The 27949-nt window shown below is 36.1% G+C and overlaps 1 protein-coding gene across 1 annotated transcript in view; it reads right to left on the reverse strand.

Moving 5' to 3' along the window:
- Positions 1-275: 275 nt before the first annotated feature.
- Positions 276-27949, reverse strand: part of XRCC5 (X-ray repair cross complementing 5) — a 54752-nt gene continuing 27078 nt past the window's right edge. The window contains exons 15-21 of the mRNA XM_039321857.1: positions 26461-26554; positions 24471-24540; positions 11408-11517; positions 10807-10903; positions 8473-8540; positions 3142-3213; positions 276-1021 (exon numbers count right to left, since the gene is read on the reverse strand). Coding sequence (XP_039177791.1) covers positions 1007-1021; positions 3142-3213; positions 8473-8540; positions 10807-10903; positions 11408-11517; positions 24471-24540; positions 26461-26554 — 526 coding nt within the window. The 3' untranslated portion in view covers positions 276-1006. The remainder of the gene's footprint in view (positions 1022-3141; positions 3214-8472; positions 8541-10806; positions 10904-11407; positions 11518-24470; positions 24541-26460; positions 26555-27949) is intronic.

Raw genomic sequence — 27949 nt, forward strand, 5'->3', positions numbered from 1 at the left:
AGGTATTTGAGTCACGACATCTGATATGTAGCATTTACAGATAGTCTTTGATCTACACAACCATTTGTTTAGTGATCAAAGTTATAACAGCACTGAAAAAAGTGACTTACAACCATTGGAGCATCCCCACAGTCATGTGATCAAAATCCAGGCTTTGGGCAACTGGCATGTATTTATGATGGTTGCACCATTCCAAGGTCATGTGATTGCATGTGCTACCTTCCCAACTGGCTTCCAACAAGCAAAGTCGATGGGAGGGAGAGGGATTCACTTAATGACATCTGATTCATTTAATAACCACAGTGATTTACTTTAACAACTATGGCAAAAAGAGTCATTTTGTTACACGATGGGCGCGAAATAAATTCAGTAAATAAATAGAAAGATTGCAATAATGGGACATGACTCACTTTACTGTCTTGCTTAGCAACAGAAATTTTGGTTCCAATTGTGGTCTTAAGTCGAAGACTACCTATACATCATTTGTATGATATCATGACATCTTCCATCCCAGCTCTTCCCTGCAGGGATGCCCATGGCACCTTGTGAATAGGCAATCACCCTGAACATAAAAGCTGGACTGTGGATGATCCAGCATTGATTGTACTATGATGGGTCACCAAAATCATGAGTATGTTTAAATGGTATAATGCTAAGGAGTTTACTTGGTTACTATTTACAAACCTTCAGAATAGACTATAAAACTCTTAAACAATGTTTTTAACATTTACAATAGCTCCAAACCCTTACATTTCAGCAGCACACTAAAAATGCATATATATTTCTAGATATAAAGTCCGCTGAGGTTCCACACTGATACCATGTCCTCTCCAGGCATTGAAGGAAAATTGAGTCAATAAAATATTATGGCTTGCACTGACAATTTTTCTTAAGGCTTGTGTTGACCGAGATTTACACTTTACAAGCAATTTCTTTGGAACTGGTGCCTTCTCTGGAGCTGAGTACTATCTTCAAATGTACTGGTTATCAAATGCTGTTTGACTGTTTAAATCATGTCCAGCTGCAAAAGAACAAAAGCAGTATTTGAAAAGAGACTATCAATTGTGGGAAAATGTAAACATAGCTTTTAAAAAATAAGTATTCTTCTTCTTCAGTTATTTTTTTAATATTTGCCTTTCTCCCAATAAGGAGGACAATTCGCTAAGATTTGGACTCGTTATTTTAAGTGTCAAGGATAGACTTTGTGTGTAATGATTCAGGATTACAGAAGCCTGAACTGATTTGCTTACAATAGAATAAGCATTATGTTCATAAAATATATTGATTATATTTTCTATTGCTCTTTGATCTGTATACATACATAGATACACTCAAGTGGAATTAAGTCTGTCTATTAAATTATAAGTATTTTCTCTAAAATATATTCCTTAGCCTAATAATCAACAACACAAGTATTAGAAACCAATTTCCCAGAAATTGGGAATGATTACTGTGCAGGCCAACTTGCTATCCATGCTTCCAACAAAAGAGAAAAAGGAAATAAATCAACTACACTATAAATAAACACAGTTATGAAATGACACACAGAGGTAGAAGCAAACAGTGAATAACTGCTTGATGAGAGGAGAATTACTCCATGTGATTTTTATTCTCCAAATGTTATACTACAGCTGGAGTGGCCAGTTCTTATACTCCTGAAGTGCTTCTGCTTTGAGGTGCTCTATTCCATTGAGGGTGAAAATTTATAAGAGTGGCATCATAAGGGCAATTACGTTTTCAAATGATATAGATCAGTGTTTCTCAACTTTAGCAACTTTAAGATGCATGGACTTCAAATCCTAGAATTCCCCAGCCAGTATGTTAGCTGGGGAAATCTGGAAATTGAAATACAGACATCTTAAATTTGCTGAGGTTGAGAAACACTGACATAGATAATGGATAATCTTAGCTTCTTTGAAAAAGACGTTATGAGACAGATTGGGCTATGATTTTTAAAAATGTGTGCAATACAACAAGAATAGGTATATTGCTTCTTCTTGCTTCTATCACTTACAATTCAATAATGAGCCACAAATATCTAGACTTGGGCCCTCTTTTACAATGTATATCCTTAAAAAACAAAATCCACCAAAAGGCTATCTTTTTAACAGAAGTCAGATTTCTAGCATACAGTTTCACCATGTTACTAGATACAGCACTTGTACTTAGTTATCCATAGTCCTAGATCTGTTTATTGGGAAATTAATCCAACTGGAACTTTATAAGTCGGAGAAAGGAGAAGCTGTTCTAGTTAGAAACTCCAATATATTTTCTACCTATTTGCCACATAGGTATTCTGATGGGTGCAGTGCTAAACCTACCCAGCTGGAAGGAACGTATCTTTCGCTCTAACTGCTGCAGGATCTCTCCATCAATGGAACTAATCCGGGCTCTTTTGGAAATCTATTTGCTTGAACATATCAGCCTTGTAATTTGTTACTTGCTGAGGATGAGCAAAATACTTCATGCACAGTCAGATCCAAGCAAAACAGAATTAGTGCCTCACCTTCTAACACAACTGAATTATGTCACTTGAGAGTCTTTGCCACAATTTAAATTTCCTTTTTTTAAATTCCCTGATTAAAATCTGAGGGTCCCAAAATCAGGTAATTTTGGTTTAAAAGGCCAATCTGCCAATCAGGAGACAATAGGGCAGCCAATACTGTAGGGCAGTGATGGCGAACCTTTTAGAGACTGAGTGCCCAAAATTCATCCCTGCCTCACCCCGCCTGCCAGCGGGGCCATTCACTGCCTCCACAGCCCGCTGCAGATCGCCCAGGTGGCCCAGCAGCACCATGGAGGCCACACCCTCTGCCCGCGCCCCACAGCATCAACTGTGCACGACAATGGAGTCTTGTCCCCGCTGCCCAGCTGCCATGTCCTTGGCTGTGCTGCTCTGCGCGGGCCACACTCAGGGTTGATTCTCCTCCAGGAGGGCTGCTGGTGCAGAGGGGGCTGCGGGGGGCAGGCGGGGCTGGGGCGACGGTGCATGTGCCCACATAGAGGGCTCTGAGGGCCATCTCTGGCATACGTGCCATAGGTTCTACTGCTGTAGGGTATTGAAGGGTAAGCAATGTTTCTGATTCTATGTGCTCTCTATCCAGTACATGTTCAGTGCCAACATGACTTTAAAATACTTACCAGATCATCAACATCATCACCTTCTTCTGCCACTGGTAAAACTTCCATGGGCTTTTCTTTGGGAGCCAAAAACTGCAAACAAAATTCATTTACATGTAATCAGCAACATGTTTTTCTTTGTTTATTTATATCCCTTTATTATTTATTATCAAACAATCAAGGCAGTGAACATACACAATATTGTCACTGAATGTATCTAACTCCTTCCTCCTCCTATTTTCCCTACAACAACCCTACCCTGCGATGTGAGTTATTCAAGATTAATTTCCCCTCTCTCCCTTATTAATACAACACCAACAACTTATTGAAAAGGAAGAAAAATATTTGAATCAGAATGTTAAAAGGTTTGGAAAAACAGATGTCGTCCATTTGGATAATAGGACAATATACTTCAATTAGGAAGTAAGATAGGCTCTTGATAATAAAGATGATGCTCTCATAAACATTTTCTATAGCATTCCTTTCACTGAGTAAACAAGCACCCTACGCCCACCCTACATCACTCTTAGCCTCTTCACTATTACTGAAAAACCCATCTATTTGCTAACTAGACAGGGGGACAAAAAGTAAGAAGAAATTAAAGAATGAAAGAAATGCTTTAGGTTGTGTGGAGAATCCCCAGGGATAGAATATATCCAATAGAGATAATTGCCTCTGTATGAGATGGATGACTCATGGAAGCAAAGCCCTAAGAAGGTCAAGACAAAAAAAAAACTCTTGCCCCCTTCCACATCGTCATACTCATGTACAACATTCCTGCTTTAATATCCCAAATAATACACATCCATCAAACATAGAATTGCAGAATATAAAGAGTAGAAAACAGAGTAAGAATAATGTGAACACTAGAAACAGCAAATATCCTATCAAATGTTTGTATTAGAATAACGGGTATCAATTATAATTTTATTCTTAAAGTTGTCATATGATGCCAGTAAATTGCCCATCAACCACTTAATTCTATATCACAAAAAAATGATCAACAGTATCTGGCTTCTGTTTTTTGTTTGTTTGTTTGTTTGTTTGTTTCCTTTTTTAGCACAAGCTTTGTTTTGACTCAATTTCCCAGCTATAATACAAACAGAACATTAATCTACCAAGAAAGTGCTACTTTTGGTGCTTTTGATTACCATCTCCAATATATATGTGATGGATTGCATCCTATGGTGCCTTTTCACAGAGTGCAATAGAAACCACTGAGGTCAGAGATTTCTACTTGTAGCCCTCATTTATCTGTAGAATTGCTGGTATGAGAAAAAAAAAAAATTCTTATCAGTTGGAATGATCGCTATCAAAACAGAGAACAGATACAAACTATTTTGCCTTCCCAGACTAGGCAAATTTTAGCTCTCTATAAAAAAAAAAAAAAAGAAGGAAACGAACAAGAATTTTACTGCCCTAAATGATATAGAGAGAGGTATCTCATTTGAAAGCAGTATATGCACTGGAATTGAGGTTGTGACCTTAACCTTACTTCTAAAAAACACTGTTTGACAGAGATCTTGAATCTTCTTTATATTAGTTCCAGGCTAGTTTGCAAAGAGAGAATTTTGGCAAGGGAACCCCTGATGCAAATGTGCAATAGAAGTGAAACCCAGCAAAAGAGTACCTCGCATTTCAAGATGTGATGATGTTGGATCTAACCTGATTATTGTATCAGTATCCAATGTCACTTCTTTGGTAACCTACAGGCAAACTCTATACTCAAAAAAAATTGTTTATTTTAAGGCTGATTCCGCAGCCTTTTACAGCAAAACAAAACCCACATTTGGAAAGATTTATATAGTAAGAAAGAATGCACAGTTGTGACACAGCATGCCTAGATGCTCCTCTTTCTCTGATGTTGTGGATGTAATGCAATTTTTCTACAGGCCATGTTGAAGTAAAAGCAAACTGTCAAATTTAAAGACCTTTTTGCACTGGAGCAAATCCCAATTAACTAAGGTAAAATGCTATTTTTATAGTTAACTAAGGTAAAATGCTATTTTTGAAAACCATATATTTACTCTGAAACCTCCAAAGTGGCACCATAACAGTAAATTAAATGTAAACAACACATAACTGAAATGTTGAAATCACCGATGACGAGAAATTGCTTAGCAAAATGTTAAACTTTTTTAGTGTGAATCAAAAAGCACTAAGCATCAGTGGATTTTTTTCCCTGCCTCCTGCCACAAACTGCTTTACACTGATACAAAAGCAAAATTACATATAATAATTGTGTGGAAATCCTTCACTTGCCATAAGATAATGACAGAAAATTCTTGGCCCACCTCTCTTATCCAGAGTGGAACACTTTCTATGTTTGCTTTTTTGAGTATCTGTCACTTTAATGTACCTTCTCAGTGAAAAAAAACAGAGGCCTGACATAGGAGAAATGCCTGCTTACGAAGGACCATGCATGCTTTGGAAATTATTCTGAACGCAGGTTTCTGGTGTTGTTGTTTCTGTTGTTTCTATTGTTCAGAAAAGCAACTTTGTTTTTATTAGACTTTGCATGAGAGTGTAAAAAGGCATGAAAAGTCACATCATTTCTTAAAGCATCAGTCTCTAGTTTTCAGGCACCCACAGAAATCTTTTTAAAAATTGGTCTACTTTAATGAATAATAGAGCGAGGCTATGCTCACACAAGATTTGAAGCTCTTTTTCCAAATCATTTGCAAAACATGCACAGACTTACTGGTCTCAATTTAAATACAACGTGCACCAGTTAATGGCAGGTGCTTTAAATGTGTTATTCATCTATGACGATATTAAGTGCCTTTAAGTTAAGGTGTTGCACATAGCAATGTGGCCTATGATGTGAACAGAAGCCTGATCACCTATATTGAAGTTCAAGGCCTAGTTCATGTGTCTGTGTTCATTTATTTGGTCAATTTATATGGCCATCCATCTCAAATACTTGACTCTGGGCAGCTAACAATGATTAAAAGGAGGATAAAAACACTATAAACCAATGAGTAGCGTACAGAGCAGCTGAGACAAAGGACTAACCAACACGACTAATACAACTGTGATAGTGGTTTGATCACACACAGGGGCCCCAGGCTCAGTAACAAAAGGGCCAGCAGGGTTGAACCAAATGGAGTGCTCCCCTGTTAGTGAGCAGCCTATGTGTTCAATTAAAGATGCTGCACCAACACTAAAAGATCTTGTTCAACTATCAGTAATAAATATAACTAATTCATACAACTGGGCCCCACTGATAATCCAAGACTACATGTAATTAGGTAATATTATAAGAAACAATCCTAAACCATATCTACACAATACTGTATTGTTTATACACTGCTGTTAGCAAGTCAACATGGATTCAAACACAATCAGCACTCACAGAAATAGTTTTCATGTTGAATTAGGTTAGGGTCTTTGTGGAAGAGCAAGAGCACCATTCACAACTATGCTGGTGCTTCCTTCTGGCCCATCTACAGCTTCCAGATTATCTTCAAGGGCTTATCCATTAATATTATATTACAATAACCCAACCATGAGTTACCAATATAATGGTCAGGTAGGTAGGGACACAATAGTTTATTGGCTGAAGGTAGGGACACAATAGGTAGGGACACAATAGTTTATTGGCTGAAGGTAGGGACACAATAGGTAGGAACACAATAGTTTATTGGCTGAAGCTGATACAAACTTCTAGCTTGTCATTGAAGTTATGTACCTGCCCAGCATTAATGCTAGATCCAGGAAAATATCAGGATTATAAACCTATTTAAGAGTGAAACTTTTTCGAGAATAGACATGTATTACTAAAACCAGTAACAACTCTGCCTTGTATGTTTTGAATTTCAATCTGGAAATTGGACCTGGAGAAGTTCATGATAGCAGTGTTCCAATATCTCAGGGGCTGCCACAAAGAAGAAGGAGTCAAGCTATTCTCCAAAGTGCCTGAAGGCAGGACAAGAAGCAACCGATGGAAACTAATCAAGGAGAGAAGCAACCTAGAACTAAGGAGAAACTTCCTGACAGAAAAATTAACCAGTGGAACAACCTGCCTCCAGAAGTGGTGAATGCCCCAACACTGGAAGTTTTTAAGAAGAGACTGGACAGCCATTTGTCTGAAATGGTGTATGGTTTCCTGCCTGAGCAGGGGGTTGGACTCGATGACCTCCAAGGTCCCTTCCAACATTATTATTATTATTATTATTAATCATTGCACAGTCAGCCAGATGTTCAGACTGGATTTGGCATTTTGTCTACCTATCGAGTCCTTACCCAGGACCTGGGATAGGCAGATGTGGATGTTTGATGGTATTACACATATCGTCGCAGGATGGAAGCAGTTCCTCATTATTATTATTATTATTATTATTATTAACTCAAGCTTACAGGACAGGAGCATAACTGAGAATCATCTTCATAATGATGAAAAATAAATTTGCAAACAATCCTTTGCAGTAACTTCCTACAGATATTAAACAATATGAGAGGTAAGATGGAGTTTTGTGGGACTCCAGAATAATACCTCTAGGAAGATGAGCAGTAGTCTCCCAATATCACCTTATGGTTGGGCCTAAAATCTAAGTCATTTGGGACTAGGGAAAAAATTCCAAGAATTGACCTGCAAAGACAGTAAAGCCTGACAAAGGAATGACAAAATAATTCTAGCAACTGCTGTGTATCAAATGCAAGCTCCATTTATAGTGATAATAGGCCTTACTTTTTATTGATGTCTGTTACATTGATCCCAAATCATAGGTGGTCCATTCAGTGCTTTGAGGCCAAATTTTGATGGCTGTCCTGAGAAGAAAGATTTGGGGGTGCAGCATGTGATCCATATATTGCCCTCCCTTGATCTAGAGATGGCATGAATAAATGACTCCTATCCTTATCAGTTTGAGCTATAAGTTCTTATCAGTTGCCTTGTTATAAAAAGGAACAAACTATTATTAAAATTTGAACAATAAAGCTTTAACAAACAAGAGGTTGGAATTCTCAGCAGTTTCCTTAACAACATAAATGTAGTGAAGCAGCATGCAAGGTTGACTTTATTTTTCAACTTGTATATGCTTATTTCCACAGCAGAATATTGCTATAAAGAAGGGGATAGGATGATGAAAATAATGTGCTAGTTAATAATGCTAACAATGAAAAGGACATAAGATAGTTGACTCAGAATAGTCTTCATCACATTCCGTAGGAATATACATCTATATTTACAAAGGGAAACATGAAGTGAGAACCTTTTTCCAGAAATGAATTTACTAGAATTAAAACTGGTCATTTGCATCATGAGGCAAAGTGGTGACAATATTCCATATTTACCAAGAGTCTATATAGCAAGCCATATATTTTAGATATAAGTATGCTAAAACCTGATACCTTTTTGGCATCTTCAGCTGTCAGAGAGCTTCCTTCAGCTTCCTCGTTGGTGATCAATGAAATTCCATCTAAAAGTAAGCAAGTAATTTACATTAACAGGTCAATAGCAATAGCATTTAGACTTATATACTGCCTCACAGTACTTTACAGCCCTCTCTAAGCAGTTTAGAGTCAGCATATTGCCCCCAACAATCTGGGCCCACATTTTACCAACCTTGGAAGGATGGAAGGATGGAAGGCTGATTCAACCTTGAGCCGGTCAGAGTCAAACTTTGGCAGTGAGTAGTGAGTTAGCCTGCAATAAGGCATTTTAACAACTGTGCCACTACGGCTCATAAGTATCATAGACAGAAAGCAAAATCTTTTTTGAGATCCACATGACAATATCACTCATATATTCTAATTCAACTGTTAAATACGTAAAACCCATTAACAATATTTTTTACAGCAAGGCATCCTGGTCTTCCACAGAACTATTCTGCAATCCAGATTATCTGGATTAAAAAGAATAAAACTGATTGAAGTAAACTGGGGGTGGGGGACATTTTTAGTCCTTCTCATCTTATCAGATATGTTTAAATCTTCCTTAAGAGATAAATTATTTTGATCTGGCTTACTGTGGCATTTTTTTTTTCAGCATCAGCCATCTCACCTCTACTACTAACATTTTGCTAACTTCGCTAGATGCTAACTTCTTCAGAGAAAACCAAATGTCACGACCCATCTTCAATAGATGAGAATGATCATAACTAACCTCTAATTGATGACTCTCTCCCTATGTAAGGTAGCCAGATGTTTATGAATTTTGATTGCCTCTATAATTATTATGGGGAAACATCTGTTAGCTTGCACAGGAAGCTGACATTCTCTATTTTATGATTTAGCACCTATGTTTGATATACATCCAAGATTGACTATCCTATGATTTTAGCCAAATATTTATTTCATACTCTTTAAATTGTTATTAATATAAAAGTCCTCTAGCTGGGAAGAATTTATATAAACCAAGTGGCTTTCTGTTTTTGGGCTGCACAAGTCTTGTATGTGCATGTTAAAAATAAAAGCTATATGGGCATGAATGTTTGAGTTATTGTTTGCCAATTTTAAAGTTAGCTTACGCAAAACATTCTTTTGATTGATTATTCCCCACTTGATTGAAGCATGACACATAAATCTGCCATACCTCTATAAAAGCTTTCTGCATTACATTTCTGAAAAAGTTTCCTTCATTCCATCTGGAGATGCTTACAGAAATTTGAATAAGCATGGGAAGAAAGAACGTGCAATAATACTTTTATTTTAGGTGCTGGCCAAATGTAACAGGTAAGTTATGATCTGTTATAAGTTATGCATAAAGAAGTAATAACAGATCCAATGGAAAGTGGGGGAGGTGAGCACTCAATCCATTAACACATCAGTTACAAAGTAAGTACAACTTTATTACAACATTCTGGCTATAGGTGATTTTCCCCCCACTCACTATGCCCCAAACCATTTGCAATGGAATATATTGTTTGAGTGCTGCTTGTATGGAAAAACTGGTTCAAACATTTTAGTATTATAATGAATGGGTTGAATGCATCAAAAGGTTTCTAGGGATGAAACACTATAATTCCTCTGTCTATGGGAAGTTTTTGATCTAGTGGCTGAACAGCAGAGGAACTGTTCTCTGCCAATCCCTTATGCTCCATCGACCCCTTTGGAGTAGTGGGGAAAATGGAGCTAGGGATAATAGGGGGGATGAAGAAATTAGTGATACATTCCATGACTCACACCTCTTCTACCTACAGGATAACACAACATGGATTGAATATGTTTTTACAATAGTACAGGGTTCAACAATACAATTACTAGTAGTAGAATGACTATTGTGTACCCAATCCTTTCATCAAATTCATTGCCCACCTGCAACTTGAATTTAAAAATGAATGCTTTCTATACATACATGCATGTGCACACAGGAACACACACACACATACGTGTGTGCTTATGTGTATATATGTATTCCTCTGTGCACACACATATGTGAATACAGGAATACAAACACACAAACATACAAATATATTTCTGTTTGTATTCCTCTATGTGTGTTTGTGTGTATGTGTGTATAAATGTATATACAGTGTATGTGTATATATACATACACACACACACAAAGTATACATTTGTCACCTAGACAGTAAAATGGGTGGTATCTAAATTTCATAAATAAATCAAATAAATTTAAAAAAATAATTATTTTGAATAGAAGTACTGTTTTCTTCACATTTCTAGGATGCTTTACAGTTAAATCCTTTCTTTCTCACTACATAGCATAAACAATGTTTGACATACCTTGTATCACAATCTCCCAGAAATCTGGTAAGTTTTTGTCTTCCAACCTTTTTTTCAACGCCTCCAAAAAATCATTAAAGCACTGCACTTCTGATAGCTGACATGATAAAAACACAAAGGAATAAGACAGGGAAATAAACATTAGCTTGACACCAAAGAGACACCATATTCTTAACTCATCCTGATACTCTGAATGAAGGGGGCGTAGAAGACAATTTCAAACCACCACAAAGACATTTATCTGCCCCCATTTAGATTCAAGCTTCTAGTATGCAGTGAATCACAATGTGATGTATCAAATCATTTATCAAAGGAGCAGTGCTTGTTTGGTGGCACAGACTAAGAAATTATTTTAGACGAAACTTCCATTTCATCTAACAGTTACAGGTAATTAAAAATTTCAAGAAAGCTTTGTTTGTTCAGAATACGGACCTCAGATCAAATACAGAGCACAGACATCTCTTTTATATCTCTAGCATATTATAACAATTTTGTTCTGTGCATTTTTTTGATGCCACTTCATCAGTTTTCAATTAAAAAAAAATCCAATCTCATTGATCTTGGTTTGCAGAAAAGATTATGGCTTTAACATCCATGTTACCTTAATAGCGTCCTCCCTGAAAACTTTTATGCAATTGATGCTCTTGATATAATACGGATGCCCTCTGTTTTCCAAAAACTGAAATATGTGTTTTATCAGCTGCTGGCTAACTAGAAGAGAAGAATCATAAAATTCAGATATATAATTTGGAATGCGTAAGCAGAGTGAATGTCATTCAAATTGTGCAATGTATTACAATACTGATTAATTCAAGCGTTAACTTTAAGAAACCATTCCTGGGCTCAATGCTACTGAACAGCTTTTATCCTTCCCTTTTGCAGGAAGGCTGTTGAGAATGTAACCAAATGGCAGCATAAGAAGGTTCTGCAGGAGGAAGATTACCTGGCCCTTTTTCAGTCAGAATTCAGATCAGGTTATAGTACTGAGATAGCATCGATTACACTTGCGGATGACCTCTGGAGAAACCAGGATGGTAGTTTCTATCCTGGCCCTCAGTGGTTTTCAGTATGATTGATCATGGTATGGATCAGCCTAGAAGACTGGGCATTTTGAGAAAAGTGTTTCAGTATTCTTTTTTGGGGGGATCAATACCGGTTGGTGATTATAGGTGGAGTGGGGGGAGGGTAGCCATAAACCTCTGCTTTGAGGAGTTCTACATAGCATTTACCATCTCTCCACTCCCACTTAGCATCTATATGAGGATATTGAGAAGGTCATCCAATAGCATGTAATTAGGTATTATCAGTCTGGTCAAGTATATATATCTGTGACCCAAGCTGACAAGTGATTCCCATCAAGATGCTTCTGCAGTATCTAGAAAATGTAGGGGCCTGAATGTAAAGGAACAAGCTCAAGCCCAATCAAGGCAAGACTGAATGGCTGTGGGTTTGGAGTCTTCTCATATCTTACTAACTTTAGTTTTGAATGGGGTAGACCTTTCCAAGACCAAGCTAGTATGCAACTACTTAAGGAGTAGTTGACCGCCATGGGTAGGAAGGCCTTTGCCCAGTTCCATCTTTCTCCAATAGTTTCTGCTTCTCCCATGATGTCTGATACAGCATGCCTTCTCCAGGTCCCTTGTGTTAAACTGCCACTTAATGGGGCCCAAAAAGTATGTTTTTTTCTGTTGTGGTACCTGCCCCACAAACAGCATACAAGATTTAGACAGTCCCAATCATGCTGATTTTTCATTGATACTGAAGACCTGGCTATTGTCTGGGTGTTAGCTATGGGGTGAGTTCATCTTTATGTTATGGTTGTATACGTTTTAAGTGTGGCATGTCAAGCTGTATTTCTAAGGAAAAAGATCCATGTAAAAAAAAAAAAGATGAAGGTGTGTTATCACAACCCTGTGCTCTTTTGAAGAAACACATCTGCCACTAGGTAACTGTTAAGTCAAATTAGAGAACAAAAATATCTTATTTCTCTCATTCAGATGTTTAGAGCTAGATATATCTAAGATCTACAATTTGTCTTTTTCACAAATATAGGCAACATGGTGCTCCAGAGTGCCATTGGGATAATGAACAGGTTCCTTCTTTCATTTGATTTATTTTAGATTTAAACAATTTTTAAAAATCGATAAGAAACTAGCAAACTGCAAGGCAAAGTCCTAGCATCAGTTTCAGTGATGGCTTTGAAGCCCGGATGACTTTAGATTCTTAAAAAATAAAAAGTTGGGTGGCTACAATCCAGTTCGGACAGCTGGAAGCAAACATAAGTTTGCCTTCTAGTATTTATGTGCTTTTGATTTTCTTCACCCACCACAACAGCCATTTTATAAATAGACAAGTTTTGCAAGGCCCTATTTGGTGAGAACACGAACCTCAGGCTTCAAAATTCCAAATGATCCGACTCACAAAAATGTTTTCTAGACATACATACTCTACCATTTTTGAAGGAGCTTGGTGTGGTTTTTGCAAGGCATATGGACTACAAAACAGTGTTTAACCTGGATCATCATTGATGGGCAAGGTCTAAACAGTAGCTTTCTTAATTTACAAAGAATTATTAAATCACAGACAGCCATCATCAGAGAAGGGATCAAAAGCAGAACAAAATAAATAGCTAGAAAAAGAGTACTTGTAAAACTAGCCAATATTGTGATACTCAATTATTTGGATCTAGATTCTCCTTTGTTTCAAAAACAAAATTCTAAACCAAATGGATATTTTTAAGCTGTGACCTGAGCAAAGAGGAATAATCTTTTTGTATGGCTTAATTAATAGGGCAATGCAGCTAATTTGAACTGAAAGGGCAAAATGAGACCTGAAACACACCTAGGCACAGAAGTATATGTTTAAAGTGCTACAAATGCTAAGAGATACCCATGAATCACATTTTGGCTTTTGGATCTGGATCACCACACAGTCCTATTAAGGTAGATAAGACTGAATAATTTACTAAGGTGGTTTTCATTTAAAATATGTTTTAGAATAAATATATGGCCTTTGTAACTGACCTAAAACAAATTCTTGCCAATCTGAACAACCTAAGACTCAAAACATTAATTTATTATTTAAAAAAAAACACGTCACAGTTTTAAAAGCAACTCCTTTAAGGTATAATAGCATGAAATAGCAGCACTGAAAACTCCATTACAATTTATTCATCTCACATGACATGAAGTATCTCAAATCCTTGTTGCATCTTACAGTGCAAATTACTTTGAAAAATACTTTCAAGGAACATTACCTTGCAGAGAAGCTAGTAATAGAGTAAATCTTTTTTTAGATTAATTATATGTGCCCTTGTGATAACATATAGATATGTACATGTGTATATATTATTTTAAGGGAAGAAAATCCCTCTCTGATTACAACTCTTTCAGCATCTTGTGGTCGGTCAGATGTTATATGTGAGGTTCTTTAGGGGCTAAATACCGGAGAAGAGAGATTTTAAAATCGAATTCTTCCACTTAAGCACACAACAATTCCCCAGCCTTCATTAAAGACATGCCATATTGCATCCTCCAACTATTTACCTAAATTTGGCTCCCAAATTTGGTATATGTCTCCTACAGGGTTACCTAGATCTATTTTCAACAAGTAATGAGTAATTTTGTAATGTTATATCTTAGAATTATGCTAAATAACTGATAAGTAATCATTACTTTCTCAAATTTAGTGTGCAGTTCACAACGTCTATCACCTTGGGTCTTTCATCAGAAGAGTTGGCAGAGAAACATCTGGTACAAGTGCCAAATTAGATCTAGGTATCCAAGCATGCATAACAGGGAAGCTAATCCATAACCAAAATAGGCTTCTGTACGTGAATAAAATCGATTATTAACATTCTTTCTTTATAGGATGGGCTATGCCAAATTCCATGTACGCAGAAGACATTATTATTTCTGTTAATTGTAAAAGAATGTTGTATTATACGATAACAATTGATGGAATAGGTCTGTGAGGAAGACATCTTCCAAATCTTTGGCCTGTAGAAAGTATTGTACTTAATTATTAGATGAAACCTTTGGACTTCAGCTCTTGTAGCTGCTTAGAATGACCAAGCAGGCAATTAGCAGGCAATACTGACAGATCTTCACAAAGGATTTAATTTAATTTTAGACTGGCCTGGCCAGCTTTGTTCATGGCTCTTCAGATTAAATCCTGAAAGTTAAAGCTTCCAAACAGATCTAGACACTTCCCTAAACAATTAAGGGCACTTGTGAGTCATTCTATGGAAACAAAGCTATTTTTGCCCACAAAACCAGGAAATAATAGCCTTTATGTTGGCTTTTATTTTGTCAAATAAACAACAGTTTCAAAACTGATGGGGAAAGAAATAAGTTAGCTTGACATATATACAATAGCTGCAATTCCCCTCTTTTTAAAGAATAAATTTAATCTTTATAATTGCTACAACAAATTTAACTGCATAATGAATACACATAATTTCATAGAAAGCTACTTCTCACAACAATTATTTTATTATGCTTAAGACTTCTGCCTGTCTTTGCCCCCCCTCAAATACAATTATAGAACTCCCACAGTTCAAAACAAAAATATAGCTATGTCATAATGTAACAAACCAAACAATCCACATTTTCCTATTACAGCAAAAATATTTTCCAAAATTTAGTTGCTTAGTAAAAACCACGGATACATAATAGAGTTTGACTTTTTTTGTACTGCAGGAAACTATGCCATGTTCTAGAGCAGGGGTCTTCAAACTTGGCTCCTTTATGACTTGTGGACTTCAACTCCCAGAATTCCTCAGCCAGCGTGCCTGGCTGAGGAATTCTGAGAGTTGAAGTCCACAAGTCATAAAAAGTCCAGGTTTGAAGACCCCTGTTCTAGAGAGCACTCACAGAATGCCTGCAAGAAAACATTATTATAAGTGGCAGTGAGGAAATCACTGTAGTGCCACAACCAGAATGTCTGGAGAATGTGGGTTTAAGAATATGTTTGATAATGCAGATTACAGCCAGTCTTCCTGTTCAGAGGCCTGAATCATCTTTGGAAGTATTTCAGGAACAGTAACATTTGATTGCTTCCCAAATGATAGGTGCGGCATTATTAAAATTTGACCTCTTCAAACCTAGTAAACTCTCCTGGTTAGGCCTTCATCGACTTGACTAATTTATATACTGTAGGTCTGAATTATAATTAAGCACACCTACTTTTCTTTTTTAATTTTATTGAATAAAAAAAGGAATTAAAAACATTGAACATGGTAAATCAACATTTAACAGACATCTCAGTCCATATTTACATTAATTACAAATAAATCTCTTTACAGTAACATCATTCTAATCTCAATCTTGGCTTTTCTCATTACAATGACCTCCATTTTTTTTCCCCACCATCTATAAAATTTATTCCATATTTGATAAAAATCTGATTCATCCTGATTTTTTAATCTTTTAGTTATCCTGTCTAATTCTGCGCAATACATGATTTTCTGAATTAATGTTTCCCCACTTGGTAGCTTTCCATTTTTGCGCAAATAATATCCTTGCCGCTGTAATGAATAATGAACGTGAATGAATAAATATGTGTCATCTTTACTTACATTTTTTTCAAGTATTCCTAACAGCAAAGTCTCAGGTTTGTACTGAATGTTTTGCATAGTCATTTCTATTGCCCATTCCCAGACCATATGCCAATACACCTGTGCTTTTCTACATGTCCACCAAACATGAAAAAAAGTGCCCCTTTCTTTTTTACATTTCCAACACATAGATGAATATCCTTTATACATTTTGGCTAATCTGGCTGGAGGTAGATGCCATCTGTAAACCATTTTATACAAATTCTCTTTATATGTTGACGCCAATGTGATTTTATTGTTTTGCATCCATACCTGCTGCCATTGATCCAAATTAATATTATGTCCTAGATCTATTGCCCATGTTACCATTGTTTCTTTGACCTGTTCTTCGAATAGTCTATACTCCAATAAGTGTTTATAAATATTCTTTATTTGTTTTTTTCTCTGGGTCTAGCAATATTTTGTCTAGCCCCATATCTTGTCTATTAAACCCCATTCTTGCTTATCTTTCGTGTATCTTGCTTGAATCTGGAGGTAAGACCACCACTCTATATCTATTCCTTGTTGTCTTAACTCTTGTTTTGATTTTAAATAACCCTCTTCTGTAAGAATGTCTTTATATGTAATAACCTTGTCTTTCCTAAACAGATTGGGGTATGTAACTGCCTCCAGTGGTGATAACAAGGCCAGAATCTTTGTATAATATTGATGTTTAACTGTGTTCCAGCTTTTTATTAATCCTTGCCGAACCTTGTGTCTTAAGAAGTATTGGTGATTTCTGTTTTGCCCCATCTACATGTGAGCATGCCATCCCTGCTGAAGATCATAACCCTCTAACTGTAAGCATCTTTGATTTTCTAAGGTTATCCAATCGCTAATCCATGTCAGGGGCACACCTACTTTTCAATGGTGTCGTCTCACTGGATTTCACCAAGGACAAAGAGGGCAAGCCTATCATATCTTGAAATGCTTGCATTTCTGCCAAGAGTGAGACCATCAAGGTTCAAGATTGTGAAATCTTGCCAAAAATGTGACAATCAAAACTAAGGCATTATTGTTTATAACAGGTGGTGATGACACGACCTTAAAGCTAAGGAGTATCTGTTTCTCAAGGTTAATTGGACTGAAATAAAAAAACAATCCTATTCAACAAAGATGTCTCACCAAGGATGGAACAAAACCAAGTGTGAGCCAAATTTAACCTAGTGACTAAAATAAATGCTTAATTCTAAGGCACAATACTGAAGCTTTACAGGAAAATATAAAATCACACAGATTTTTCTATGTAACATGTACATAAGGAAAAGAAGCACATACTAGTACAGGTAGCCCTCGACTTAGGACTAAAATTGAGCCCAGAATTTCTGTTGTTAAGTGAGATATTTGTTAAGTGAGTTTTGCCTCATTTTATGACCTTTCTTGCCACAGTTGTTAAATGAATCACTGCGGTTGTTAAATTAGCAACACAGTTGTTAAGTGAATCTGGCTTTCCCATTGACTTTGTTTGTCAGAAAGATGCAAAAGGGACACTGCAACTGTCATGAATGCGAACCAGCTATCAAACATCTGGATTCTGATCACATGACCATGGGGAATGCTGCAAAGGTTGCAATTGTGAAAAATGGTCATACGTCATATTTTTCAGTGCTGTTGTAACTTTGAACGGCCACTAAACAAACTGTTGTAAATTGAGGACTATCTGTACTCAATTTCTCCCTGCCACTCTTCTGGTAAAACTAGTCACGCTATATCTTGAGCTTCAAAAAAAAAAAAAAAAAAAAATGGTGAAGAACTGAAGACCTGCTCTGTTCCATTTCGCACAGGAGGAGGGCGTGTTATAATTGAGAGTGGAGCACATGGTGTTTCTATATTAGGTTTTATGTTCTGTTTTTGTAATTTGTCTTGGGGTATTTCAGTATTTTACTTTATGCTGACATTATTAGTCACCCTCTGTGAACGGGCAGCATATACGCACCACAAGTATAAGTATATAAATAAATTCAACAATAACCTGTCATTCTAAGGAGCTTGTCCATCATTAAGATCAGAGGACGAAAAAAAGAATTCACTGGAGCACCATTTGAAACAACTCATGTAGTGCATGTACCTATTAATCCATATTAATTGGATGCTAATTCGGGGATCATAACACTTATTTTGTAACACTTAATGTGATCCAAAAACGGCAACAGCTATACTGACCTGCAGCAAAAAGAAACTGGGCCAGGATGTACCAATCCTGTTTCCTTTATAGACTAGCCAGATTCTTTCTACGTTCATCCCCTCCATACCTAATGATCCTGTCATAAATTATAATTTCTTATAAACTACAGCAATAAAAATGAAATCCTGCTGTTTCCCCCCCCCCCTATTTCTAGAGTTCTGCCTCTTCAGTGATGTGTTAAATTAAAACCCCAGGCATCAGGAAAGTATTGAAGTCTTTATTGTGAAGGCACTCCCAATTGTCAATGAATTTTCAAGTTCATTTTGATCTACCAACTTCCCCACTGAAACAAGAACCCTTTCTGAAGAATACTTAGCCACTTAAGTGACAGCATTCTTCATACCTATATTTTGGAACCGAAACCTGGAACGGTATAATTCTCTCTATGTACTAAATAAGGGGAAACAATTTGATAGCTTCAATCCACTGTGAAATATGCTAATATGACTCCCACAGAAACATCAATCCATTATTGAATATTTCAGGAAAGTAGATGGGTAAAGGAAGCTGAAGACCTGTTCAACACCAACTCAAATTGATGACCTTAGTAATGTTGGAAGAATTTTCTTTGACAATAGTTGATGTAGCTTTAGACTAGTATTAGGCTGGAATGAGGAACTGTCTTATGTTAATAATATGTATTTGTGGACGGGGGAGTGGTGGTTTATTGATTATATGCCATCAGGTTGTTGTCAGCTCTTAGTGAACTACATAGATTTCGTCCAGCATGATCTGTTCCCAACCTTGTACTGCTAATCTGGTCCTTCAGCTCTTCCAACCATGCACTCATTGCCACCATAACTGAATCCATTCACCTTGCTGCTGGTCATCCTCTTCTTCTCTTTCCTTCCACCTTTGCCAGCATTAGAGTTCTCCCAAAGAGGTAGCATATTGTGTCCAATTTTTGTTTAAGTTGGTTTATATTCTATTTTACTGATTTACCCATACTATGCTTAGTTTTAAGCACATACTAAGTAAGATTATTACTGCTTGTCAATACACAAGATTATATTTTTACCCATAACTAGCAATCAAGATATGTTTCTGAAATCCACGTGGTTCCCACTTCTTGGATATTCCAGCTATATTAATCTTGACAACAATCTTGAACACTGTAGGAGTAAATTCCCAGGCAGACGTATAGTGAGCCAATTAAAATAGAGTCTCTTTGAAATGATTCCTTTGAAATCTGGACCCCAAAGCCTCTTCTTGCAGTCACTGAACTTCTGCTCTCCCACTTCCTTCCCGTAGTCTCTGAAATAGGTCTTTCATAGCTGGCTAGAGTTTCCTGTGTTTCCCTACCATTACATAGGACCGATGGCAAGCCGGATGTGATTATTTGTGCTCTCCTATTGATCCTCACTGACCACAGGAATATGAGCTGACAATTTATTCTCAACTGGCACCAACTCCATTTCTTCACTTTCCTCAGCAGCCATCCAACTAGCTGTCAGGGCTTAGGAGTATTACCAAAATCCATTGCTGTTCTTGGCCACTTAACTTCTAATGGCTCATGTTGATCTCTCTAGTTGCTCTAGTTGTTCTAATGCCAGGAGCCTGTTCCATTAGGATTTGTCAACAGTCCTTTCCAATACATCTGTTTTATTCTCACTCTTGGCTTTCTCTGTCTTAAGTTTTTCCAGTTCTCCTCTAGCCTCCTTTCACATCCAACTCAGTCCTTTAATTCTGTTCCTCAGATTCTCATCAGTATTGCCATCCATTCAATTATTGGTGTTAAGCCTTCTTCAGTTATCACACTGTCTTCTTATTCTTCTCATCCAGTGTTCATTTATTTGAGACAGATGAAGTTTTTTGCGTTGTATTCCTTCATCTCTTCATTCCTTCTGCCTAACACTCTTCTATCTCCTTGTACTTGTCCTTATATAAGCACTTCCTGCACTCAGTCCAAGAATCTTTTATCTTCCCTGTTAAGTGGGTGGTGGACAGGGTCACTGCTTTACATCTTCTTCCAGTATAATGTAGTTACAGCACTGACAAATATTCAATTTCTAACTGAATTCAGGTTTTTTGGAAAGCTCAGTAGGTAGATTTTCTTCACATGAAGTTCTATTCCTCAATGTTTTAGGCTAAGAAGAGGTTTTTTTAAAAAATCTAATTTTTCAACTTTGTTCAAGGACATCTTGGAAAGTCACCATAGATTTGTCAGTAATGATGATCAATAGGGGTAAGCAAACTACTCTAAAGCTTGTTTTCAATTATTAACTTTGCCCTATAACTTGTATTTGTGAAGGCATTTTTAATACATTTTGGGCCATATCCTTCATCCCGCAAAGCCAAAACTGGATTAGTATCTTCTTTGCAGAAATTTAGGGTCCATATGCTATATATATATGGCATACTCCAAATGTGCCAGATGAAATACACCATGCAGAAATCTTGGCTCTGTGTATATTACACCAGAGAAATGAAAGCTATAATCCTGAGATGAGTTTCCAAAACCATCTAAAACAGAAGGCCTCAAGTCTCTAGTAAAAGATGTTTAACCTCCTCCCCCAGAAGCATGTTTTTTACAAAAGACAAAAGAAAAAGAGATGAAAAAAATTAAAAAATGAATATGGCACCACCCATTTCTTATTTCAGCCTCTCATCATTAGTACAATCCCCCTAGTAGATGTCCAGAGAAGAAGAAAAAAAATTCTTGAGAAGAAGAAAAAAAATTCTTTAATCTGGGTTTAAAAGGTTAATTGGCACTCCACCATTTTACCTCTATTCTCACTTAATTTCTCCCTTTGAGTCTTACTCACAAGTTCATGGTCTCACCCATTTTTGGGGTGCAGGTCTCAGGGAAGTATGAATCTGGTTTCGGCTCCAAAAATTGTCTAGAAAAGGTTAGGACAGCCCTTCTTAATTAAGCGCTTTTAGACATGATGGGCTACTACTTGTCAGTCAGCAGCTAACTGGTTTCTATCACAGTTGATGATACAATGACATGAAATCAAATCCAGCAAATACAGATATGCATGGCACTAGGAACCATTTGCGAAAGTTATTAAAACACTGTCCTCTTAAAAAAAAAAAACCTTGGCAACTTTTACTTACCACTCAGTAGCTGAGAAAGCTTCACAAACACTGGTTTCAATTTAGTCTAGGACAACTCATCTATCACCACTTCTTAGCATTTATAAGATACTTCTCCCTGAAGTCAATTCACTTACATTATCTTCCAAGCTGCCATAGAACTCAATGCATTAATTTGCCTCTCATCTTATTCAAGTGTCACAAGAAGCAGCATTGTTTAGCTAACTTTAGCTGATCTTGAAAAGCTAACAAAACCTGGTTAATAAGTTGTAACAAGACTAGGAAGCAAAAGAAAAAAAAAGAAAGAAAGAAATCACTCCAGAAGAACATTGCCAGGAAAACAACATGGGGACATTGAGATAGTCACCAGAGTTGGCCTTCAATATTTATCTTCACTTTATTTCACTGCTTATCCTCCAACCTGCCTATTTTCCCCCTCCATCATTGCTTTTTACATCATGTTAATCTACTGCCACTTCTTAACTTACCTCCAGTTTGTTTGGGTCCACTTGACCTATTTTCATGGCTTTTAAAGCTACTGAAAATAAATCCAATGTATTATTTTCAACCCAGCATCTGATTGTAACCACAATGTACATGCTGGACTGCTGCATGGATGCTTTGTTTATTTACTTTAGAAATGTACAAGGCTGTCCAATTCTGTGATGACTTTGGGCAACGTAAAAGCAATCATACAATCATAATAATTCAAAAAAGCACTGCAAAAAAAGGGTCCACTAAAAGCCTGCTAGCCACTTGAACCAAGACAGGTTAGAACACAGAGTATGCATAGTGTTTTAATTCATGGTTCAATGTGTATACAAACTAGGGTAATATATAATATTTCTTGTCCCATTTCAATTTTGGTTCTGAGGCTGTGATTTTCATATTTTTCCTACCCTCTTTTTTATTGCCTTCTATATTTTGCAAGTTAGAAATGCAATTGTTGTCTGGTCTTCATGTTTTTTTTGTATCACAAATATATGTTTATAGGGCTATAAAAACACTCTCTGTTCTTCAGGTATAGCTACCCTCCCACCTTCCACCATTACCCTTCAGGGCCATTTCAGAGTGAGGATCTAAGAAATCCATGGTCAATTTTGGAAGCACATACATATAAACTGCCAAAGCGTTTTAAAAACTTCAGTAGGCCATATTTAAGCTGTTGCAAAAGAGGGAAAGCAACAATGTCTGAGAATCTCACCAGAAATATTTTGTACAGTAAAACGTATTCCCAAGTAATGGACAAGGGAGATTTCTTTTTAAAGAAAAAAAATTTCCACTCTTTTTACATTTTTTCCACATAAAATGGAAAAAAACATTTATCAGAAGAAAACTAACTTGATTAATTGCATCCTTAAGATAATAATGAAAATACATTACTTCAGGAAGTTAACATAATGTATTTAGTAGATTGTATTTGAAGCTAGGTTTCCCTATTTATAATATAAAATTCTCATTTACCGAATAGGAATCTTTAAGAATATCACCATATTCTTTTTCTTAATAAGAAGGTGAACACAATTGACAGAAGCTTCCTTGTAATTATAAACCATTCTGTAAATTGTTGGTAAATTAGTGTTAGGTATCCAAGGCATTAAGCACAGACATCAAATGCTTCTGAGACAGCTGAGCAGTTTCTCATTATTGAATTTACTTCAATAAATGCATGTTAAAAATGCCCTTTCTTGCAGATCTAATCATCCTAATGCTCTATTTATTTCATTAGCCAAGCTTTGTGTATGTGCACATCAAATCCTATGTTTGAATTAACCACATTTCTGCTGCTTGATTTGATTAAAATAGCAGCAGTTCTAGCAGTATACCATATTTGTGTACTCTTGTGGATCAGACAGAATTGCAAAAAAAAAAAAAAAGCTTTGGAGAGTATGCCATCATGTTTGTATATGCAGAAAACTAAATCATCATAAATTAACCTCATCATAAAAGTAAATCTTTTATAAAGTAAATCTTGAGGTGCACAGAGGAGCACAGAGCTGTGAGGCTGGTTAGTGCTATGAAAGCCCTCCCCTTGCCTTTTAATTAATTTCTTACAATGAATTTTAATAATATTTGCCTCTTTCTATATACTGTTTTTAAGTTTTAATGTTTTATTTATACACCACCCAGAGTACAAATTTGAAGCAATTCTTATTTAAAATTGGTGGTAATATCTCTTTTTTTTAAAAAAAATGTCTGCATAATGTAGCCATTATCCTTAATCAACTACTAAGTCACATCTTAGATTTTATAAAAATAATATACATTTATCTAGAAATGCTGAAAAGCAATACATATAGAAAACAATTCTTATATATCTTGTGTTTTGAATATGTTACAAAAGGCTTTTATTGAAACTAAACCAACAATTTATTATTTATTACATTTTTAGAAAATTTAGGATAATATACAGTGTATATACATTAGATATATATTATTGCAGAAATTTAGAATTACACTCCTATACAAACGTGCTATAGGAAAATCCTACTAAAAGTAGGATTAAATTCTAAATAAATAGTGCTAAACAGATAACATAAGTTTATTGTAAGTGAAGAGATTCACTTTTCCCAATACTTCCAATATTTTTTCCAATACTCTTCTAATACTTCCTTACTTCTTCAAGATAAGAAAGATAAGGGATTCAATTAAAATAGTTAACATCAAGGAACATACCGGTATGACTCACCTGGACTTAGAAAGATTTCTGCACTAAATCTCAGTATCACTTAACACTATTCTCCTGGTTGAACAGTTTTAAAAATGGCAATTTTGGAGTCAGGACACTTGGATCCCAGGAGTATTGCCAATGTTTTTCATTCAAATAAATGAACTTCCATTTACCTTCTTTGAAGTCAGCATTCTTCTTCCTCACTAGTACTCTGAAATCTTCTGCTGGATTGACACTTCCAACCTACAAAATACTTCAGTTAGAGTCATGTCCTCTTCCCCAGCTTTCATAGCCTTCTTCCAAATTTTAATGAAATACAAAGCTTAATTCTGACCTTTCTCATTTCTAGCTAAATCAAATAGGCCTTTAGATACTCATAAAGTGCAATGTCTTGGTCAAAACAGGATGTGAAAGGAAGAGCTCTGTAAGATGAATCTACAATATGATGCCCTCACCTGAAATTGTCATACTGTCTAAAGATTACAAGAAAGGTTTGTGTTGCTTTCATATGTAACTTTTCCCAAATTGCAAGTTAATTATTCATTCTTACTTATGCTTATTTACAAGCCAAGCATATCAGCCAAATGGATATAAAATAGCTGCCCTAGCCATCTAATGTTAGAAGAGAAAACATCCATGTGGCTTTCTAGACATTCCAAAATGTGAACTATAACAGGTGAAGAAAAGACTAAGCCATAGATAGCTCCTATAGGAATTAAGAGAGGAAATAATGTATTTCACTAAATACATAGAATTGATCAGAAACCAAAAATTAGTTTCCACCAATTACATGTAAGGGCTAATCTCAAACAAGAGTTACTTAAAACATTCTTATATGGGGAACAATTGTTTTATTTTTTTAATACTGTAAGGGGGGTGGGGCTTGATGCTCTCTGCGTTTGCTTATTTTCTTTCAGACGTTTCACTACCCATACTAGGCAACATCATCAGGGCTAGTAAGGAATGCAGTTTGCTGTCAGTTTATATTCTAGTGGTGGTCTTAGAGATTCTTTGTTTGCTGTTGGCTTCTTTGGCAGTTTCTTGATTGGGATATTGTTTACTCAATTGTTGGTCTGATGTTAACCTTGGAGTTAATCTAATCAGCATGCAGATCAGCATAAACTATAAACTGACAGCAAACTGCATTCCTTACTAGCCCTGATGACATTACCTAGTTTGAGTAATGAAATGTCTACAAGAAAACAAGCAAGCTCAGACCCCTCATGTCAACCCTGACGTACAAATATTCTCCTTTATTAGTTTAATACTGTAAAGAGTGAAATAGTGTCCTTCAGTCAATCACATTCACTCAGCCCTTGGAAGCAGGCAATGACAAATCACTTTTTAAAAAAAACTTTGCCAAGAAAACTGTGGGGACTTGTTCAAGCAGTCTGCAGGAGCCAAAACTGACAAAGCAGCAAAAGCAGCAGCAGAAGAGCCAATGCCAATCAAGTCCAGAATTGTGTGTTATACAAGGGACAAATAGATGCATCAGGGAAACTCACAAACACTTTCATCATTTCTTCAAGTATTTAAGGCACTTGTCTGTGATTTGGATACAATACAGAATCATCAATACTTGTAACCATGAACATATATGTTAAGATCCATTCAGAGACCACATGCATCACTTTGCACTCCCTTATACTGAACAGCATTTGCCACAATCCCATCTTTACACTATATACATCTTTCTGCTGAGGAAGCATACAACTAATGGTTCTAAATCCATAGAAGGCTGAATTATTTAAGGAACTATTTTGTGTTCTTGTAAATATTCCATTTAAATGTTTTTTTTAAAGAAAATATATACTTAAAGAGAGCTCATGGTTTCACAGAATAGGATGTAGTTTGCATGCATGTTAATCACTAAAGCTACTGCATTTGAAATTGAAAGTGTGTTCACAAGGCACATTATGAGGAAACCATTCATAGGCACTTCAGTTTACCCAGTTGAGGGTTAATAATCTACAACACTCTTTCAATCATTATATTGGATACCTATATGGGGAAAAAATGACCAAAAAGACATTGGATATGGCCTAAGAAATAGGCCAATCATCTAGTTCTCAGTACTTGCTTGCCTCATCAAGAAAAGACATCTTTAAACACAGTAGCCAATATAACCTCTTCTACGGCAGAATCTTTGCCAAGAGTACTTACTGTAATCACATTGCCTTCAGAGAGGCTTGCAATGCCAAAACTGGCTTCACCATCTTCTGTTTTTGGCTTTTTAGCATTGGGGCCATCTTCATTACTGGAAGAAGATAAAGCCATCAATCTGAAGAAATTCTTCCTAAGATAAACTATCTAGTAATCACATCTACTGTGAGAATAGTTTTAGAAGATACATATTAGGCATTCAACTCTCCTTTAAGCTCCTTCCAAATTATACTTTGTTTCAGAGCTTATTCTGAAAAATAAGGAATCAAATCTGATGTCTGAATGATGAGTGTCCACTCAAACTACAGCACTAGCTACAGAATGCTTTTTCCAAATACCTGAAAATCAAATATTATTGTCTCTGTATTCTACTAATATAACCTTTAGACATGTGTATATATATGCATACTTCAACAGTACTTTGCAATCACGCCCAATTCTTTTTTAATGTTTAAATTGACATTAACAATAATGGGAAATTTATATTTAAGGGAAAAATCTATTTACCTTTCTAATGTAATTAGCTAGTTCTCATTTTCAAACTGATAGCTACCAAGTACTTCTGTACACAGAAGCCTGATATGACTTCTAAACCATCTTTCAGATTAGCATACCTAAGAGCTTATTAAACATCTTTTTGCAGTTGTCAGTACTTATGAGGAAAAACTCCCAATTAAATATGCTCTTGTGTTGGATGACCTTCAAGAACATCCAAATTTGCTTCCTAAAAACAAGCCTTAGGGTTTAGAAATATGCAATTTTAATGTCATTATCTGTACCTTCTATCCGTTAGACAGAAGAAACGAACATTATGTACACATATAACTATGACAAAAGGTCTGCTTGTGGCTTGGTCCCCTATTTTTTTTCTAATATAGGATATGCAGATGGAAGATTTCGTTTTTATGCCAGATTTTCCTTTCCTGTGAGGAAAAAAATTCCATGTCTCCAGAATGTGTTGATCCTTCATTATTCTTGTGCAACTGGGCTAAACCCCTGAAGTACTGTGTAGAAAATTATAGTATAAACTCATTAAAAAAAGCAAGTCCAATTTAGCTCTGAGGAAAAGTTTAGTGACTGCCCCTTACATATTAGCATCTGGATTGTTTGGGAGCAGAGATGTATATCCTTCCAAAGCTGGGGTATGAATATTTCTACCCTGTTTAGGTGGGTAAGTGATTTTTTTTTAAAAAAAAGAAGTACATTAAGCCTTAAACAAACTTAAGATGTTTATTTGTAGGGAAAACTGTTTCCCATAATGTCATTGGCAAATTTAAAGAGGCTTGACCATTGCTGGAGATCTATAAGCTTCGAGACATACTTCAGAGAAGTAAAATGCATATTTGTAAGACAAAAAAAGGATCTGCCATCCCAAAACATTCAGAGATCTTTTTTGTGTCTTATTTTCCAGACCAGCCTAGACCTATAATTCTTGGTGGTCTCTCATCCAAGTATTGACTACCCAACTGACTATCTGTTCAGCCAGATA

This window comes from Crotalus tigris, unplaced genomic scaffold, assembly GCF_016545835.1.
Source record: "Crotalus tigris isolate CLP2741 ecotype Arizona unplaced genomic scaffold, ASM1654583v1 scf7180000023829.5930981, whole genome shotgun sequence".
NCBI classification, from domain to species: Eukaryota; Metazoa; Chordata; class Lepidosauria; order Squamata; family Viperidae; genus Crotalus; species Crotalus tigris.